This window comes from Bos taurus, chromosome 15 (genome assembly GCF_002263795.3).
Source record: "Bos taurus isolate L1 Dominette 01449 registration number 42190680 breed Hereford chromosome 15, ARS-UCD2.0, whole genome shotgun sequence".
NCBI lineage: Eukaryota > Metazoa > Chordata > Mammalia > Artiodactyla > Bovidae > Bos > Bos taurus.
In genome coordinates, this window is record NC_037342.1 from 49,885,611 (window position 1) to 49,905,943 (window position 20,333).

General features: G+C 38.7%; 1 protein-coding gene and 2 pseudogenes across 1 annotated transcript; all 3 read right to left on the minus strand.

The window, feature by feature from the left end:
* Nucleotides 1-201: 201 nt before the first annotated feature.
* Nucleotides 202-1,137, minus strand: OR52J3D (olfactory receptor family 52 subfamily J member 3D). The gene is given in 1 exon segment (NM_001206686.1): nt 202-1,137. A coding segment is annotated over 1 exon segment (936 nt).
* OR52AH1P (olfactory receptor family 52 subfamily AH member 1, pseudogene) lies at nt 8,383-8,986 on the minus strand (annotated as a pseudogene).
* Nucleotides 18,101-19,055, minus strand: OR52J13P (olfactory receptor family 52 subfamily J member 13, pseudogene; annotated as a pseudogene).

Below are 20,333 nucleotides of genomic sequence, written 5' to 3' on the forward strand. Positions count from 1 at the left end.
GTTAGCCTATTAACCTTTGAATTGAAGCTCCAATAAAGTTTCCACAAGTCCTAGAACCCATTAGTCAGCAGTTAGGAATAAATCAACTTGTGTTGCAATCTGGCAGCAATAGATCAGGACCAGGAGATATTTGTTAAAGCAAGAATACGCATATCTTCCTTGAGAGAACAAAATCCTTAATAAAACAATGTGGTAAGTGTCTTATTTTTTAATAAATGCACGGAGTACAGGCTCCCATATCTGTTTGGTCTTTATACCATAAATGATGGGGTTGAGTGAGGGTGGGATAATCAAATAGAGGTTGGCAACAAGAATATGAATATAGCGAGGTATTTTGTGTCCAAATCTGTGGGTAAGGAAAGAGAAGACTGAGGGGATATAGAAAACACAGATGACCCCAATATGGGACCCACATGTGCTTAGGGCTTTTAGTCGTGCATCTTGGGATGGGAGACAGAAGACAGCCCAGAGAATATAAACATAGGAGATGCCAATAAGGACTAGGTTTAGGACAAAGAAGGAAACAACAAAAAGTCCATAGATACCATTAATTCGGATATTTCCACAGGACAGTTTTGCAATTCCCATGTGTTCACAGTAGGAATGAGGTATTATATAAGTCTGGCAAAATGGTAGGCGATAGATGAGATAGATCATGGGAAGTGTAAGCAGAAGTGGACGAATTACAATGCACATGCTGATGCCCATGAGCACCCGGGATGTCAAAATGGTCGTGTAGTGGAGTGGAGCACAGATCGCCACATAGCGGTCAAAGGCCATCGCCAGCAAGACTTCAGCTTCCATGCCAGTAAAAGCATGGATCAGGAACATCTGGGCCACACAAGCTCCAAAACTAATCTCGTGAGCATCAAACCAGAAGATACCCAGCATACGGGGTACTGAGGTTGTTGAAAGGGCCAAATCAATTGTTGAAAGGATGGCCAGGAAGTAGAACATGGGCTCCTGGAGGGACTTCTCTGTCTTGATGACCAGCAAAATTGTGACATTTCCCAGTAAAGCCACAAGGTAAACAGAGCAGAAAGGCAGGGAGATCCAGCCATGGACCTCTTCCAGACCTGGGATTCCAATGAGGAAAAATGTGGTTGGGTGAAAAATGCTCCTATTGTGATAAAACATCCTTCCAAGTCACAGAGTAGAAGAAGTCGTCACCCCTAGAAGGAAGAAGAAAAAAAGAAATTTCAGTAAGAACTGGTTATGAAAATGATTAGCTTAGAGTTTCAATATATTGTGAAATGAAAAATTTTGCTTTGGAAGATCTATTAATTCTTTTTCATATTCTAAATCAAGCCATACTCATTTGAATGGTCCAGTCTCAAAATATGTAATCCTTATAAACCTTTAACCCTATTTTTTTTATCATCTAAGGTTTATCATCAAACCCTGGGCAAAATAGAAAACATAAATCATAGCATGAAGTATGGAATAATTTAATATTCTCTATATCTTTTTTGAAATCCCTACTGAAAGGGGACACATGAAAAGCCAAGGATACACATATGAGAATGCAGACATAACCCCAAAAGAGAGAGGCAGATGAGAAAGTAGTCATAGGCATGAATGCACACAACACTTCCATAATTAGAAAAGGCAGAATTTCTCTAAAGATTTATTTATCATTTTGACATACAGAAAATTCCAAGATCAAACAGTTTTCTGTAAAATGACAGAAGCAAAATATCAGAGATATATATTATCATAAGAAAAAAAATACAGACATTCTGAGATTCCTGCCCAAGAGCAGACTCAAGTGGACACATACCTCTGTACTTGAAAGATCCCTGAAAGAAAGATAATAATAAAAAGATAATAAACTTCTGTAGATTTTCACTGATGTCTCTATTTTCTCAGCCATTTCATTTAATAGTGGTTCATTTTTGATTGTTATGAATATATTGGTTTCTAGTGGTATGTGACAAATTCTGCATTCACTGTTCACTCTACATCAGCTCCTCTGAGAAAACCTGATAATTTTATCACTGCTTCAGAACTGGCATGTACTCTATTCACTCCTTCTGCCTGACTAAAACATTGGAAGTGTGGGTAGAGTACAGCCTAAAAGGCTTCAGGTTGTTATGGATCTGCAGAAGGTATTTTTGAGCATCACAAAAAATCTGAAACAACAAAATCTAACAGAAGAGAGACTTGCTTTTCATCATTGTCTGAAGGAAATAGAAGCAATTTTGCAATGCCTTCAAAATGATCAAGAAGCAATCAGGAGAAACCCCATAAACTCAAATAATAAAGATAAGACACTTTCTCTGGGTTCCCAACTTGAGGCAGAGTGCTTCAAGTTCATGATAAAGTAGCATTGCTGTTGCTACTGCTAAGTCGCTGCAATCATGTCCGACTGTGCGACCCCATAGATGGCAGCCCACCAGGCTCCCCCATCCCTGGAATTCTCCAGGCAAGAACACTGGAGTGGGTTGCCATTTCCTTCTCCAATGCACGAAAGTGAAAAGTGAAAGTGAAGTCGCTCAGTTGTGTCTGACTCTTAGCGACCCCATGGACTGCAGCCTACCAGGCTCCTCCCTCCATGGGATTCTCCAGGCAAGAGTACTGGAGTGGTTTTAACCTTAGTATAACTCCATATTTCCATGGGAAATATATCAGGTTGAATGAATAAAATAAATGTTGTATACATTCTGAAGTTGGTGTGTGTGTTTGTGAGATAAAGAAAAAAAGAAAGATGGAGAGATAGAGAACAGCTGTATTTTGCAGTGCTCCTTTATGTGTGTGTACGTGTGTGTGTGTGTGTGTGTTTTAAATGGAAACTTCCAGGTAATTGCCAATGGCCCCTGTCAGGGTGCAGGTGAAGAGCAAAACTAGAAGACATTGTGATGCCTACTTTGGGTTCATCTCTATAAATAAATGCTCAATAACACGCCACTGTTCACCTCAGACTTTCATCCTGCTTCATAAAGGCATTTCATTCAATCCCTGTAACCTATTCCAGAAGCAGAAATTTTACTTTATCAACCAACTAAATAACCATTCTTGTAAGTAGATTTTAAATGCCTTTGATCTTTTATATATTTTTAAAGATACCCATCTCTATTTAAAAGCTGCAAGATTTCCCACCTGAAACGGATTACTGCATCAAGCATATCATATCAAAGTAGTAGTTCTCAGCCACGTTGGATGGATCGTGCCTCTTTCATTTGAGTTCAGTACACACCTAAATAAAAAGAAAATTCATGTGTGATGCTTCATTTTTCCTTAGAAAGAGAGACACATGATAAATATCAAACAGTAAAACTCTATGTCTGTTTTTTCATACAGTCTGGAGAGAGAAGTTTTATATTAAGGTTGTAGCTGTTTATAGGTTTGGGAAAAAAATGAGTTAATTCAGCTTTCTCTTATAAATCGTGCTCTGAGATTAACTCCTCTGAGATTGCTGACAAAACCCTCAGACTATGATGTAGAAAAAGAGAAACCCAAGAGAAAGTAACATGGTTAGGGATTTATAGAAAGTTATGAATGTGGGACAAAAACACAGATATTATCATTTGTATATGCCATAGAGAGAAGTATTCATGTTCCTCTAGGGAAGATTCTGTAGTCAAATTCTATGGGTTGTTGTTTCTAGACAAAATGGCACCTAATTCATATTCTAAGTTCAAACATAATAAGCTAGCATTGGAGACTCCATTTTCAGCCTTAGCTCTCCCTGTCTCCCTTCACTGACCAGGTATCTCAGTTCATTGAAAGCTTAGCTTTAGGGGTCTTTGGACCCACTATCCTCTGTCCACGATTGCTCCCCTTTTACAGTTGTTCATATATATGTCATAGAGGCCATAGAGACAAATGGTCAAAGTGGCCAACCCTGGGATTGATCTGACTCAGTTCAAATACTGGACTCCCATGTATGGCTATATCACCATGAGTGATTTACTAATTATCTCTATGTCTCAGTTTCCTCAACTGGAAAATTAGGGATGATAATTGGACCAAGAGCATAAGGCATTTTGAAGATAAATTAAGTACTATATATCAGGCACTCAGTATAATTCCTGGCATATTTTAAGTGGTTAATTAAAATAAGATTTAGCTCACAGCACCACCTTTGTAAACACTGGACCTATGTAAACTATACTGAGAATCTCTTATGCCACCAGTCTGTAACATTTGGTGAAAGTTCTAATTTATTGTAACACTTATCCATTAGTGCTGAGTCAAATGTACACATAGTTCTTATTCTGACTGGAATGTATTTGAGTGCAAAAATTGAATCTCTTTAGGTTTAAGCAGATATCTTAGATAATACTTAAAACAGAGCATGATCAGGTTTAAGATATAAAGCATAGACTACAAAGAATGAAGTTAAATGTTTCTTTTGACTCTTGTCTTTCAGTTATATCACACAAATCTTAAAGTTAAATCTCTGGAAATATAAAACTTCATACATGATATGAAGTGCAAACATATATGTGTATCTGCATGTACATACTTAAGTATATATATGTATATATATGTCTCTCTATATATATTCTCAATCACTTTCATATACATATATTCAAATATGGCAATATCTTGGAAATCATGGGCATGTAACCAATAAGTTTAGTAAGAGTTAATTTCAGAACAAAAGCTGAGAAACATTAGGTAAGGTCATACACCTTTTCTCTGAGGTCTTTATCCCATTGTTCCAGTTAGGGTTACTTTTACTTAATGTGTTATTAAGAGATAGTAAGTAAAGATTTACTGAGCATGGCCCTGCCTATCAGAACAAGACCCAGTTTCCCCTACAGTCAGTCTCTCCTATCAGGAAGCTTCCATAAGCCTCTTATCCTTATCCTTCAGAGGGCAGATAGAATGAAAAACACAATCACAGAAAATGAATCAAACTGATCACATGGACCATAGCCTTACCTAACTCAATGAAACTATGATCCAAGATGCATAGGGCCACCCAAGACGAAAGGGCCATAGTGGAGAGTTCTGACACAATGTGATCCACTGGAGAAGGGAATGGCAAATCACTTCAGTATTCTTGCCTTCAGAACCCCATGAACAGTATGAAAAGGCAAAAAGATATGACACTGAAAGATGAACTCCCCAGGTTGGTGGTGCCCAAATGCTACTGGAGAAAAGTGTAGAAATAACTCCAGAAAAAATGAAGAGATGGAACCAAAACGAAAACGACACCCAGGTGTAAATGTGACTGATGGTGGGTGTACATTCCAGTGCTATAAATAACAATATTGTATAGTAACCTGGAATGTTAGGTCCATGGATCATGGTAAATAGAAAGTGGTCAAGCAGGAGATGGCAAGAGTGAACATTGACATTTTAGGAATCAGTGAACTAAAATGGATTGGAATGAGCAAACTTAATTCAGATGACCATTATATCTACTACTATGGGCAAGAATCCCTTAGAAGAAATGGAGTAGCCCTCATAATCAACAAAAGAGTATGAAATGCAGTACTTGGGTGCAATCTCAAAAAGGACAGAATGATCTCTGTTCACTTACAAGACAAATCATTAAATATCACAGTAATCCTAGTCTGTTTCCCAACAACTAATGCTTAAGAAACTGAAGTTGAACGTTTCTATGAAGACCTACAAGACCTTCTTGAACTAACACCAAAAGATGATGTCCTTTTCATCATAGGTGACTGGAATGTGAAAGTAGGAAGTCAAGAGATACCTGGATTGACAGGCAAGTTTGGCCTTGGAGTACAAAAAAGCAGGGCAAAGGCTAACAGAGATTTGCCAAGAGAACACACTGGTCATAGAAAACAACCACTTCCAACAACAAAAGAGAAAACTCTACGTATAGACATCACCAGATGGTCAATACCAAAATCAGATTGATTATATTCTTTACAGCAGAAGATGGAGAAGCACTATAAAGTCAACAAAAATAAGACTGGGAGGTGACTGTGCCACAGATCATGAATGCCTTATTCCCAAATTCAGACTTAAAGAAAATAGGGAAAACCACTAGACCATTCAGTTCAGTTCAGTTCAGTCACTCTGTCTTGTCTGACTCTTTGCGACCCCATGAACTACAGTATGCCAGGCCTCCCTGTCCATTACCAACTCCCTGGAGTCCACCCAAACCCATGTCCATCGAGTAGATGATGCCATCCAACCATCTCATCCTCTGTCGTCCCCTTCTTCTCCTGCCCTCAATCTTTCCCAGCATGAGGGTCTTCTCCAATGAGTCAGCTATCCAAATCAGGTGGCCGAAGTATTGGAATTTCAGCCTCAACACAGTCCCTCCAATGAACACCCAGGACTGATCTCCTTTAGGATGTACTGGTTGGATCTCCTTGCAGTCCAAGGGACTTGCAAGAGTCTTCTCCAACACCACAGTTTAAAAGCATCAATCCTTCAGTGCTCAGACCATTCAGGTATGACCTAAATAAAAAATCCCTTATGATTATAGAGTGGAAGTGACAAATAGATTCAAGAGATTAGATCTGATAGACAGAGTTCCTGAAGAACTATGGACAAAGGTTTGTGACATTGTAGAGTAGGCAGTGATCAAGACATCAACAAGAAAAAGAAATGCAAAAAGGCAAAATGGTTGTCTGAGGAGGCCTTACAAATAGAAAAGAATGCAGAGATCCAAAGAATAGGAAGGAGAGATAAGAAAGCCTACCTCAATGATCAGTGCAAAGAAATAGAAGAGAACAATAGAACGGGAACAACTAGAGATCTCTTCAAGAAAATTAGAGATACCAAGGGGACATTTCATGCAAAGATGGGCTCAATAAAGGACAGAAATGGTAAGGACCTAACAAGCAGAAGATAATAAAAAGAGATGGCAAGAATACCAAGAAGAACTATACTAAAAAGATCTTCATGACCCAGATAACCACGATGGTGTGATCACCCACCTAAAGCCAGACATCCTTGAATGTGAAGTCAAGTGGACCTTAGGCAGCATCACTACGAACAAAGCTAGTGGAGGTGATGGAATTCCAGCTGAGTTATTACAAATTATAAAGGACGATGCTGTGAAAGTGCTGCACTCAATATGCCAGCAAATTTGGAAAACTCAGCAGTGGCCACAGTACTGGAAAAGGTCCACTTTCATTCCAATCCCAAAGAAAGGCAATGCCATAGAATGTTCAAACTACCACACAATTGCACTCATCTCACACACTAGCAAAGTAATGCTTAAAATTCTCCAAGCCAGGCTTCAGCAATATGTGAACCATGAACTTCATGATGTTCAAGCTGGATTTAGAAAAGGCAGAGAAAGCAGAGACCAAATTGCGAACACCTGTTGGAACATGGAAAAAGCAAGAGAATTCCAGAAAAACCATCTACTTATGCTTTATTGACTACGCCAAAGCCTCTGACTGTGTGGATCACAACAAACTGTGGAAAATTCTGAAAGAGATGGGAATACCAGACCACCTGACTTGCCTCCTGAGAAATCTGTATGCAGGTCAAGAAGCAACAGTTAGAACCAGACATGGAACAACAGACTGGTTCCAAATCAGGAAAGGAGTATGTCAAGGCTGTAATTTGTCACCTGATTATTTAACTTATATGCAGAGTACATCATGTGAAATGCTGGGCTGGATGAAGCACAGGCTGAAATCAGGAAAATATCAATAACCTCAGATATGCAGATGACACCACCCTTATGGCAGAAAGGAAAGAAGAACTAAAGAGACTCTTGATGAAAGTGAAAGAGGAAAGTGAAAAAGTTGGCTTAAAACTCAGCATTCAGAAAACTAAGTTAATGGCATCCAGTTCCATCACTTCATGGCAGATAGATGGGGAAACAGTGGAAGCAGTGAGAGAGTTTTTTTTCGGGGGCTCCAAAATCACCGCAGATAGTGACAGCCACCATGAAATTAAAGGACACTTGCCCCTTGAAAGAAAAGTTATGACCAACCTACACAGCTTATTAAAAAGCAGAGACATTACTTTGCCAACAAACGTCCGTCTAGTCAAAGCTATGGTTTTTCCAGTATGGTTTTTCCAGTCATGTATGGATGTGAGAGTTGAACTATAAAGAAAATTGAATGCCAAAGAATTGATGTTTTTGAACTGTGGTGTTGGAGAAGACTCTTGAGAGTGCCTTGGACAGCAAGGAGATCCAACCAGTCCATTGTAAAGGAGATCAATCCTGAGTATTCTTTGAAAGGACTGATGCCGAAGCTGAAACTCCAATACTTTGGCCACTTTATGTGAAGAACTGACTCATTTGAAAAGACCCTGATACTGGGAAAGATTGAAGGCAGGAAGAGACGGTGATGACAGAGGATGAGATGATTGGATGGTATTACTGCCTTAAGGGACATGAGTTTGTATAGGCTCTGGGAGTTGGTGATGAACAGGGAAGTTCAACATGCTGCAGTCCATGGGGTCGCAAAGAGCTGGACTTGACAGCGACTAAACTGAACTGAACTGGATATTTCCACAGGATAGTTTTGCAGTTCCCATGTGTTCACAGTAGGTTTGAGGTATTATTATTATTGAAACTGGCAAAAGCGTAAGCAATAGATGACACAGATCACGGGAAGTGTAAGCAGGTTTGGACACATTACAATGTACAAACTGATGCCCACAACACCTTGGATGTCAAGATGGTCATGTGCTGGAGTGGAGCACAAATTGTCATACAGCAGTTAAAGGCCATCGCCACCAGGACTTGAGCCTCTGTGCCAGTGAAAGCATGGATCAAGAACATCTCGGCCACACAAGCTCCAAACTTGATCTCATGAGCATTAAACCATATGATACCCAGCATATGGGGTCCTGAGGTTGTCAAAAGGGCCAAATCAATTGTTGAAAGGATGACCAGAAAGTATAACATGGGCTTCTGGATTGTCTGGTCCATCTTGATAACCAGCAGAATTGTGACATTGTTCAGTAAAGCCAAAAGGTATACAGAGCAGATAGGCAGGGAGATCCAGCCATGGACCTCTTCTAGACCTGGGATTTCAATGAGGAAAAATGTGGTTGGGTGAAAAATGCTCCTATTGTGATAAAACATTCTTCCAAATCACAGATTAGGAGAAGTTGCCACTCCTAGAATCAGGGGGAAAAAAAGATTTAATAAGAACTGGTAATAAAAATGATCAGCTAAGTGCTTCAGTGCTAAGTGCTTCAGTACTAAGTGAAAATGGAAAGGTTTTCTATATGGAAGGACTTATCTGTTTGTTTCTTTTTTAAATTCTAGAGGAAGTCAATCTCTTTTGAATGGACCAGGCTTAAAGAATGCACATAATATTTATACAGATTTAATCCTATTTTTTAACACAAAGGTTTTAGCATCAAATCCATGGCAGAACTATAAAACATAACATGAAGTATGGAATAATGTAGTATTTCCCATACCCTTTATGAAGTCCTTGTCTGAAGAGGGACATGTGAATAATCAAGGATACACTTGTGAAAATGCAGGCATAACCCAAAAGGAGATAGGCAGGTGAGAAAATAAAGTCAAAGGCATGAATGGACACACCTTCCATAATTAGAAAATGTGAAAATTCTCTAAAGATTCATTCATCCTTACTGACACAGAGAAGATTCCAACATCATACCTACTATCCAGTCAAAAAGACAGAAAAAAATTTAAGAAAAATATATTATCACAAACAAAGACAGAGGCATTCTCGCCTGCCCAAGAGCAGATATAGTCTGGTCACACACCTCTGTACTCAAAGGAGCCCAAAAAGAAAGATAATATTAAACCTGCATAGATTTTCATTGATATCTCTGTTTTCCCAAGGCCATTCCATTTCTTAGTGGCTCATTCTAGATTGTTATGATTGGGGTTGTTTATGGTGGTATGTGTCAATTCCTCATTAACTTCTCATTCTACATCAGTTCCACAGAAGAAACCTCCTATCACTGCTTCAGAAATAACATGCACTAGGTTAACTCCTCCTGATTAAGACACTGAAAATATGGGTTGAGAACACCCTAGAAGGCTTCAGGGTGTTAAGAATCTGCTGAAGGCATTTTTGTGCATCACAATACTGTCTGAGTAACAAAATTTAATAGGAAAAAAAGTTGCTTTCTGTCATTGTCTATAGGAAATGGAGAAGGGTATTGTTGCAATGCCTTGGAAATAATGAAGAAGCAATCAAGAGAAGCCCCATAATATAAAATAATAAAACAGATTGAATTTTTTCAGAGTCATCAACTCGAGGCAGTGTTGTTCAAGATTGGGATAAAATAGCACCTACCTCTGTTTTTACCTTTAGTATAACTCCATACTTCCCTATCTCCCAATATTTCCAATATCAGGTTGAAAAAATAAACGGAATGTTATATACATTCCCAAGTTGAGGTGTATATGTGTGTGTGTGTGTGTGTGTGTGAGAGAGAGAGAGAGAAAAAAAAAAAAAGAAAAGAGAGCTGTATTTTGCACGGCTACTTAAACCACAATGAGGTACCATTTCAAGCCAGTCAGAATGGCTGCTATCCAAAAGTCTACAAGCAATAAATGCTGGAGAGGGTGTGGAGAAAAGGGAACCCTCTTACACTATTGGGAATTAAAACTAGTACAGCCAGTATAGAGAACAGTGGGGAGATTCCTTAAAAATCTGGAAATAGAACTGCCTTATGACCCAGCAGTCACTGCTGGGCAAACACACCGAGGAAACCAGAAATGAAAGAGACACATGTACCCCATCACAGCACTGTTTATAATAACCAGGACATGGAAGCAACCTAGATGTCCATCAGCAGATGAATGGATAAGAAAGCTGTGGTACATATACAGAATGGAGTATTCAGTTCAGTTCAGTCACTCAGTCATGTCCAACTCTTTGCGACCCCATGAATTGCAGCACGCCAGGCCTCCCTGTTCATCACCAACTCCCAGAGTTCACCCAGACTCACATCCATCAAGTCAGTGATGCCATTCAGCCATCTCATCCTCTGTCGTCCCCTTCTCCTCCTGCCCCCAATCCCTCCCAGCATCAGAGTCTTTTCCAATAAGTCAACTCTTTGCATGAGGTGGCCAAAGTACTGGAGTTTCAGCTTTAGCATCATTCCTTCCAAAGAAATCCCAGGGCTGATCTCCTTCAGAATGGACTGGTTGGATCTCCTTGCAGTCCAAGGGACTCTCAAGAGTCTTCTCCAACACCACAGTTCAAAGGCATCAATTCTTCGGTGCTCAGCCTTCTTCACAGTCCAACTCTCACATCCATACATGACCATAGGAAAAACCATAGCCTTGACTAGACAGACCTTTGTTGGCAAAGTAGTGTCTCTGCTTTTGAATATGCTATCTAGGTTGGTCATAACTTTCCTTCCAAGGAGTAAGAGTCTTTTAATTTCATGGCTGCAGTCACCATCTGCAGTGATTTTGGAGCCCCCAAAAATTAAGTCTGCCACTGTTTCTACTGTTTCCCCATCTATTTCCCATGAAGTGTTGGGACCGGATGCCATGATCTTCGTTTTCTGAATGTTGAATTTTAAGCCAACTTTTTCACCTCCTCTTTCACCTTCATCAAGAGGCTTTTTAGTACCTCTTCATTTTCTGCCGTAAGGGTGGTGTCATCTGTATATCTGAGGTTATTGATATTTCTCCTGGCAATCTTGATTCCAGCTTGTGCTTCTTCCAGTCCAGTGTTTCTCATGATGTACTCTGCATCTAAATTAAATAAGCAGGGTGACAATATACAGCCTTGACGTACTCCTTTTCCTATTTGGAACCAGTTTGTTGTTCCATGTCCAGTTCTAACTGTTGCTTCCTGACCTGCATACAAATTTCTCAAGAGGAAGATCAGGTGGTCTGGTATTCCCATCTTTTTCAGAATTTTCCACAGTTTATTGCAATCCACTCAGCCATTAAAAATAATACATTTGAATCAGTTCTAATGAGGTGGATGAAACTGGAGCCTATTATACAGAGTGCAGTAAACCAGAAAGAAAAACACCAATACAGTATACTAACGCATATATATGGAATTTAGAAAGATGGTAACAATAACCCTGTATGTGAGACAGCAAAAGACACACAGATGTATAGAACAGTCTTTTGGACTCTGTGGGAAAGGGAGAGTGTGGGATGATTTGGGATGATGGTATTGAAACATGTGTAATATCATATAAGAAACAAATCCCCAGTCCAGGTTTGATGCATGATACCGGATGCTTGGGGCTGATGCACCCAGAGCGATGATTCGGGGAGGGAGGTGGGAGGGGGGTTTGGATGGGGAACATGTGTACACCTGTGGCAGATTCATGTTGATGTATGGTAAAACTAATACATATTGTAAAGTAGATAGCCTCCAATTAAAATAAATAAATTTAAATTAAAAAAAAAAAAAAGAAAACTGAAACTTCCAGGTAATTGCCAGTGGTCACTGTCAGGGTGCTGGCCAAGAGCAAGGCTGCTAGACCTTGTGATGCTTACTTGAGTTTGTCTCCGGAAATAAATGCTCAATATTAAGTCAGTGCTTACCTCAGACTTTCATCAAGCTTCCTTAATGCATTTCACTCAATCCCTTTAACCCTTTCCAGAAGCAGAAATTTACTTTATCAACCAAATACATAACCATTCTTATAAATAGATTTTAAATGCTTTTGATCTAGATATTTTTGAAGATACATAATCTCCATTTAAATGTTGCAAGATTTCCCACCTGAAATGGATTACTGCATATCATATCAAGGTATTAGCTCTCAGCCCCCATGAATAGATCATGCCTCTTTCATTTGAATTCAGTACACACCTAATTCAAAAGAAAAGCCATCCATGATGCTTCATTCTCCACAAGAAGTGAGACACATAATAAATATCAAGCAGTAAAAATCTATGCCTATTTTTTCATACAGTCCAAAGAGAGAAGTTTTATATTAAGATTGTAGCTGCTTATAGGTTTGGGAAAAAATGAGTTAATTCCACTTTCTCTTAGGAGAAGGCAATGGCTACGCACTCCAGTGTTCTTGCCTGGAGAATCCCAGGGATGGGGGAGCCTGGTGGGCTGCCCTCTATGGGGTCACACAGAGTCGGACACTACTGAAGTGACTTAACAGCAGCAGCAGCAGCCACTTTCTCTTATAAATCGTGTCCTGGGATTAAATCCTCTGAAAGTGAAAGTGAAGTCGCTCAGTTGTGTCTGACTCTTTGCGACCCCATGGACTGTAGCCTACCAGGCTCCTCCGTCCATGGGATTTTCCAGGCAAGAGTACTGGAGTGGGTTGCCATTTCCTTCTCCAGGAGAGCTTCCCAACCCAGGGATTGAACCCAGGTCTCCCGCATTGTAGGCAGATGCTTTACCATCTGAGCCGCCAGGGAACAAAACCCTCATACTATGATTTAGAAAAAGAGAAACCCACGAGAAGTAACATGGATAGGAATTTATAGAGAGAAAGTTATGAATGTGGGACAAAAACACAGATATTATCATTTGTATATGCCAAAGAGAGAAATATTCATGTCCTCTAAGGAAGATTTTGTGTTCAGTTCTGTGGGTTTCTGTTTTCTAGATAAAATCCATATTCTAAGTTAGAACATAATAACCTAGCATTGGAGACTCTGTTTTCAGCCTTAGCTCTCCTGTCTCCCTTCACTGACCAGGTATCTCAGTTCATTGAATGCTTAGCTTTAGGAATTCTAATCTGTCAGTCTTTGGACCCACTATCCTCTGTCCAAGATTGTTCCCCTTTTATAGTTATTCATATATACATATGACAGAGGTCATACAGATGAGTGGTAAAAATAGCCAACCCTGGAAATTATCTGACTCAATTCAAATACTAGATTCCCCACGTATGACTATAAAACTATGAATGATTTACTAATTACCTCTATATCTTTGTTTCTTCAACTGGAAAATTAGGGATAACAGTAGTACCAACAGCATAGGGTATTTTGAAGATAAATTAAGTAGTGCATATAAGGCACTCAGTATAATACCTGGCATGTTTTAAGCAGTTAATTAAAGTAGAATTTAGCTCACAACACCACTTTTGTAAACCTTGGACCTATGTAAACTTCACTGAGAAATCTCTCAAGCCATCTAGTCTGTAACATTTGGTCTGAAATTCTCAATTATTGTAACATTTTTTCATGAGTTTTTAGTTTAATATTTACATAGTTCTTATTCTCAGTGAAATAAATTTATTTTGAGTGTGAAAAATTATATCTCATTACATTTAAGCTGACATCTTAGATAATACTTAAGCAAAAGTCTAACAAGGCTTAAGATACAAAGCATAGACTACAAAGTGTGAAGTTAAATGTTTCTTTTGACTCCTCTTTCCAGTTGTATCACACAAACCTTAAAGTTAAATCCCTGTTAACATAAAATTTAATACATCATATGAAGTGGAAATATATATGTATATATACATAAAAATGCATTTGTATGTGTATATATATATATAGTGCATATATACACACACACATATATATTTTCTAAAACAATTGAAGATATATACATTTGAGCATGGCATTTTCTTGGAGATCTTGTGCATATAACTGATAAGTTCAGTTAGAGTGAATTTTAGAACATAAACTGAAAAAGGTTAGGCAAGATCATACCCCTTTTTCTGCTGTTTGGAAATGAGGAAGCATCTATTCCTGAGGAGTTGCTAGTTAGATGTCTTAGGACCAAGCCAAGAGCAAGCCTTAGAACCAAGATGAGTCACAGAATGTCAGCCCTGAAATATTGTAGGAAACTTATTCCCTGGTATCAAAAAATATCAGACCAACGTCTTGTTGACAGGGTACTCAAACCAACATTTGCACTTTGTCCAAGGGTGAGACAAAATTCCTGTTAATGTTTGAGTAAAGTTAAGTAAGATTAGTTTTTGTTTGTTTTATTTTTTATTTATAACCTAAAATGTATACATTTTAGGTTATACACAACCACATTTTCACATTTTTTTTTTTTTTTTCCCATGAGACCTTCTTATCAGAGGCCCTTATCCCATTGTCCCAGCTAGGTTTGCTTTTACTTAATGTGTTATTAAGTAAGTGAAAGTGAAAGCCACTCAGTCATGTCCAACTCTTTGAGACCCCATGGACATAGTCCATGGAATTCTCTAGGCCAGAATACTGGAGAGGGTAGCCTTTCCCTTCTCCAGGGAATCTTCCCAACCCAGGGATCGAACCCAGGTCTCCCACATTGCAGGCAGATTCTTTATCGGCTGAGCCTCAAGGGAAACCCAAGAATTCTGGAGTGGGTAGCCTATCCTTTCTCCAGTGGATCTTCCCGACTCAGGAACTGAACCGGGGTCTCCTGCATCACAGGCAGATTCTTTACCAGCTGGACTATGAGGGAAGCCTAAGAGGTATCTTCAAAGTGCATTTAATTTTGTTCATCTTTTTAGTCTTTGAAATAGCCCTATGATATAGATACTATGCTCATCTGCTTATACAGATGGAAAACTTGAACTGTGGAATATTTTTAGAAACAACAAAGGTAAAATTTGAACCCAAATGTCTGATTCCAAATCTGTGCTATTATTCAATATATTATAGTGGTGGTGGTGTTCAGTCACTAACTCCTATCCAATTCTTGGTGACCCCATGGACTGTAGCCCACCAGGCTCCTCTGTCCATGGGATTTCCCAGGCAATAATACTGGAATGGGTTGTCTCCTCCAGGGGATCTTTCTGACCCAGGGATCAAATTCACTTATCTAGCTTGGTAGGTAGATTCTTTACCATTGAGCCGCCAGGGAAGTCCCTTGATACATTATACTGCCTACATTTTCAGTTTTGAGATATTGAGCCTATCTCATGTTTCAACAAGCCTGTTAAAGTTTCCAGAATCATACTGAGCTGTCTTCACTTACACATGAGCTTATAACTTCATACACACTTAAAAATACATGTATTGTGGTAGGCACTGATTGTTCTGAATGCCTTCCAAGGCACCTCAAGCCTACCTTCCATTTCAGCGAGTGGGTCTCTCTAACCATAAAAATTGGTTTCTAATTTTCAGAAATAGCTGGGAGGTTGAGGAGTTGGTATCCTCAGAATCAGTTAATCTTCATGGTTTTGCTTGAAGCTGCAATCTGACTCATGATGTGTGATAGTATCTCTTTTTCATGTTCTCATTTATTTGGTGCAGCAGACAATCACAGGCTTATTGTGATACTGCATAAATTCAAGCCACTTTGTTCTGTACTGCCACCACTTTTTCCAATTTGGAAGAGGAACAACAGAACCTATGGCAAAGTGTTATGGGAAAATGAATGGAGATTACTTCTGTAGAGAGAATTAAAAATCTCCCATTTGAAGACATTGATGAATATCCATGTTAAGTGCAGTATTATTTTATCAACCAGCCAAGCCTTCTGATTCTCACTCTGGCTTTACTCCTGAGATCAAATGCTAGACTGGAGACAGCACTGCCAGGAGGTCAGAAAAGGAGTTCCAAGGAGTTAGATGCACTTTGTTAAGTCACTGGAATTGCAATTCCTAAAAGTCACACAACAGAAAAAAGCAAATAAGCCTGAAATTTTTTGTTGTTCAGAGTAGTAAAGTAGTAAAGCTAGAATTTAGTGTGATTAGAAAGCAAACACTTCAGCAGTTAATGTTAGGAAACAAAGTTAAATTAGGGAAGCATGAAAGTTAGAGAAAAGGAATATTTGAAAATGTAAAGCTTAAAAAAGTGATCAAAAACAAAGGTCAGGAAAGCAGAATTATGTTCTAATTATTAACAGTCCTGCTGACCAACAATTCTATATTAAATTGTAAACCCTGGATTAATGATCTAAAAATTGTTCATAGAAATAAAAGAATATGCAACATATTTCTAGTTGGAAATTAATATGAATACCTATTAATCAATGGATAGGTAAATAAAATCAATGCTATAAAACAAAATATTTTAATCTAAATGAATTAATAACTAAAATAGTGTGACTGGTTGTAGAGCTAAAAATTTATGTACTGTGATGTCAGAAAAACACATGATAAATTTTGTCTCTAGAAAAATAGCAGAGAAGCTGTATTGAAACAGTGTTAAAGATGATTTCAAGTTTAATTCTGTATACATATTTATTAAGCTTTATCTCTGAGATGAGTGCAATGTTTAAAGTCATTAATGTGTGAATTGTAGAAACAAAGATATTTATTATATTTTTACTTTAGTTTTATTTGTTAAGAGACTTTGAAAAAGAAAATGATTCTTTGAAAATAAAGTAATGTAACAAGTTTGATGATGCAAAAGCTTATTGTTTGGTCTTGGAAATCTTATTGAATCAATCAAAAGTCCTTGGTCATATAAAAAATTGACTATTCTTAGTGTATCTGATAATTTGTACATTAAAGTCAGTGAAGGCATTAGGGATAGATCATGGGTTTAGAAAGAGAGGTCTTGGATTTGAGGATGGAATATTTCAGGGTCAAGTGTAGATTGAGAGAACAAAGCAATAAAATGATAGGAAAAAGTCCAGCATGCATAGTGTAGACAGCAATGCTATATGTAATAAACCTCAAGACCACATTTACATTATGAGCTAGACTGCAAAGAAAAAAAATCACCTAAATGGCACTGATGACATTAGTGAGAAATTGTATTTAAATTTTATATTTGTTTTGGCTTCTCATTACACTGAGTGTTACATGTTTGGCAGACCTTTCCACTTCAGGATACAGAGTTGGTAATAATTTTTATTGAAACTATGAGCCTGGCTGTTTTTAAGGGTACAGCAGGATGCAAGCTTCATAACAATAGATGTTCCTGTTCGTAGGGGTCATTGATTTATCCTCAGTGATAAGAATCATTGAAGACATACAATAAACACAAATGAGTACAAATTGAGTAAAACATGAATGAATGAATGAATGAGTGGACACAGGAAACAGGGTCAAAGTTCTAGCACCCCATTTCTCTAATTATAGAGCAATAAACACACAATTTAGTAAATCATCTCCAGAAAAGAAGAAATTTCACGTTATCAAGGACAATGTATGATAACATACAAATAGGGGTCACACAACTCACTTTCAGGACAGCCCATTAACCTTTGAACTAAAGTTCCAGTGAGTTTCCACAAGTTCTAAAATTCATTAGTCAGCAGTCAGGAACAAATCAACTTGTGTTGAAATCTGGCAGCAATAGGTCAGAACCAGGAGATACTTGTTAAGACAAGAACACACAAATTTTCCTAAAGAATCAAAATCCTTAGTAAAACAATATGGTAGGTGTTTTATTTTTTAATAACATATAAAAGACTCGCCCCCATATTTGTTTGGTCCTCATACCATAAATGATGGGGTTGAGCAATGGTGGGATAACCAAATAGAGGTTGGCAACAAGAATGTGAATATAGTGGGGTATGTTGTGTCCAAATCGGTGGCTGAGGAAAGAGAAGAGTGAGGGGATATAGAAAACACAGAGGACAGCAATATGGGAGGCACATGTGCTTAGGGCTTTTAGCTGTGCATCTTGGGATGGCAGACAGAAAACAACCCGGAGTATATAAACATAGGACATGCCAATAGGGACTGAGTTTAGGAGAAAAACAGAGACCACAAAGAGCCCATAAATACCATTGACATGGGTGTTTCCACAGGACAGTTTTGCAATTCCCATGTGCTCACAGTAGGAATGAGGTATTATTGCATGAGCCTGGCAAAAGGGTAGGTGGTAGATGAGATAGATCATGGGAAGTGTGAGCAAGACTGTAAAAATTACAATGTACAAAGTGATGCTCATGAGTACCCGGGACGTCAGGATGGTTGTGTAGTGGAGTGGAGCACAGATCGCCACGTAATAGTCAAAGGCCATTGCTACCAGGACCCCAGCCTCTATGCCAGTGAAAGCATGAATCAGGAATATCTGGGCCATACAAGATCCAAAGTTGATCTCATGAGCATTAAACCAGAAGATACCCAGCATACGGGGTACTGAGGTTGTTGAAAGGGCCAATCAATTGTTGAAAAAATGGCCAGAAGTCGAACATGGGCTCCCTGAGGGTCTGGTCCATCTCGATGACCAGCAGAATTGTGACATTGCCCAGTAAAGCCACAAGGTAAACAGAGCAGAAAGGCAGGGAGATCCAGGCATGGACCTCTTCCAGACCTGGGATTCCAATGAGGAAAAATGTGATTGGATGAAAAGTGCTCCCATTGTGATATGTCATCGTGTCACTTGTCGAAGAAAGTGAATCTGGTTCTCTGGCTCCTGTCGACAGAAAAAGTGAAAGAGAGGGGGAGAGAGAGAGATCAGAGGGAGAATGATCTGTTTCATCAATTCCTAGCTCAGTGTGTCAGCACAGAGTTTATGTCATGTTTACTAGGTAAGTAGGCCTGTTACTGAATCAAATGTATGGAGTCGTTCCCCCTAGCATTTAATATACCAGGTCAGAGTCATATTCAGTTTTTATTCTGCCTGCTGATTGAGCTCTAATTCCAAATGTGAAGGCTTACAGCAAGCTCAGTGCAGAGTGCCAATAATTAGACCATGCCATTCACTTTGAAAGAGAATTGGATGTGATTCTATTTGGGGAAATCCACTCTGGTAAGTGACTCTAGAAAAATCAAGACTACACAAAAGAAGAAGTTAATGCATTACAGAGGCATTCAAAAATGCCTTCAAGGGGTCCATAATGAAAATAAATTATAGATATAGGTGTATAGGAGCTTGTACAATTCAAGCCTGAATTCTTCTGATTCCCCATTATTCACATAGAGACGTACATGGAAAAATTCTGACCCAAGCCCAGTAGCCTCTCACAGACACCAAATCAGATCATAAAAGACACAGCTACATGTTCTCAGACAAATTACTGACTCCTTGAGATGCCTGGCCAGGAGCAGAGGCAACCATTGTTCATGAGTTACAGACTGCACAGAGTATCATTTGGAGAAGGGGAGTGTTTTCTAGTGTCATTTACACTCTTCTCTGTCCATAGCTTATCAGGTACTCTCAGAATAGCTGTTAATTTTACTTGAGTTAATTTTACCATTGCTGTTGAGCCAACACTTGCTTGGTTACTCCTCCTACCAGTTCAATACACTGGAAGTAGATAGAAAAATCTGAAAGCCTAAAAAGATCATTTTTGTACTAGAGGAGGTATTTTTGGTAGCTCTCTGGGATATCTGAGTCTCAATAGAGAAGAATCTACCTCGGCAGTGAACTAAAGATGTGGAGAAAGATACTAGAGAAATGCTTTCAAAATACAGCAGAATGTTGAACATCTTGTGATGTGTTTGTTGGCTATCTGTATGTCTGCCTTAGAGAAATGTCTATTTAGGACTTCTGCCCAATTTTTATTTGGGTTTTTTGTTTTGATATTGAGCTACAAGAATTGTTTACATATTTTGGAGATTAATCCTATGTCAGTTGCTTCATTTACAAATATTTTCTCCCATTCTTCATGCTGTCTTTTTGCTTTGTTTATGGTTTCCTTTGCTGTGCA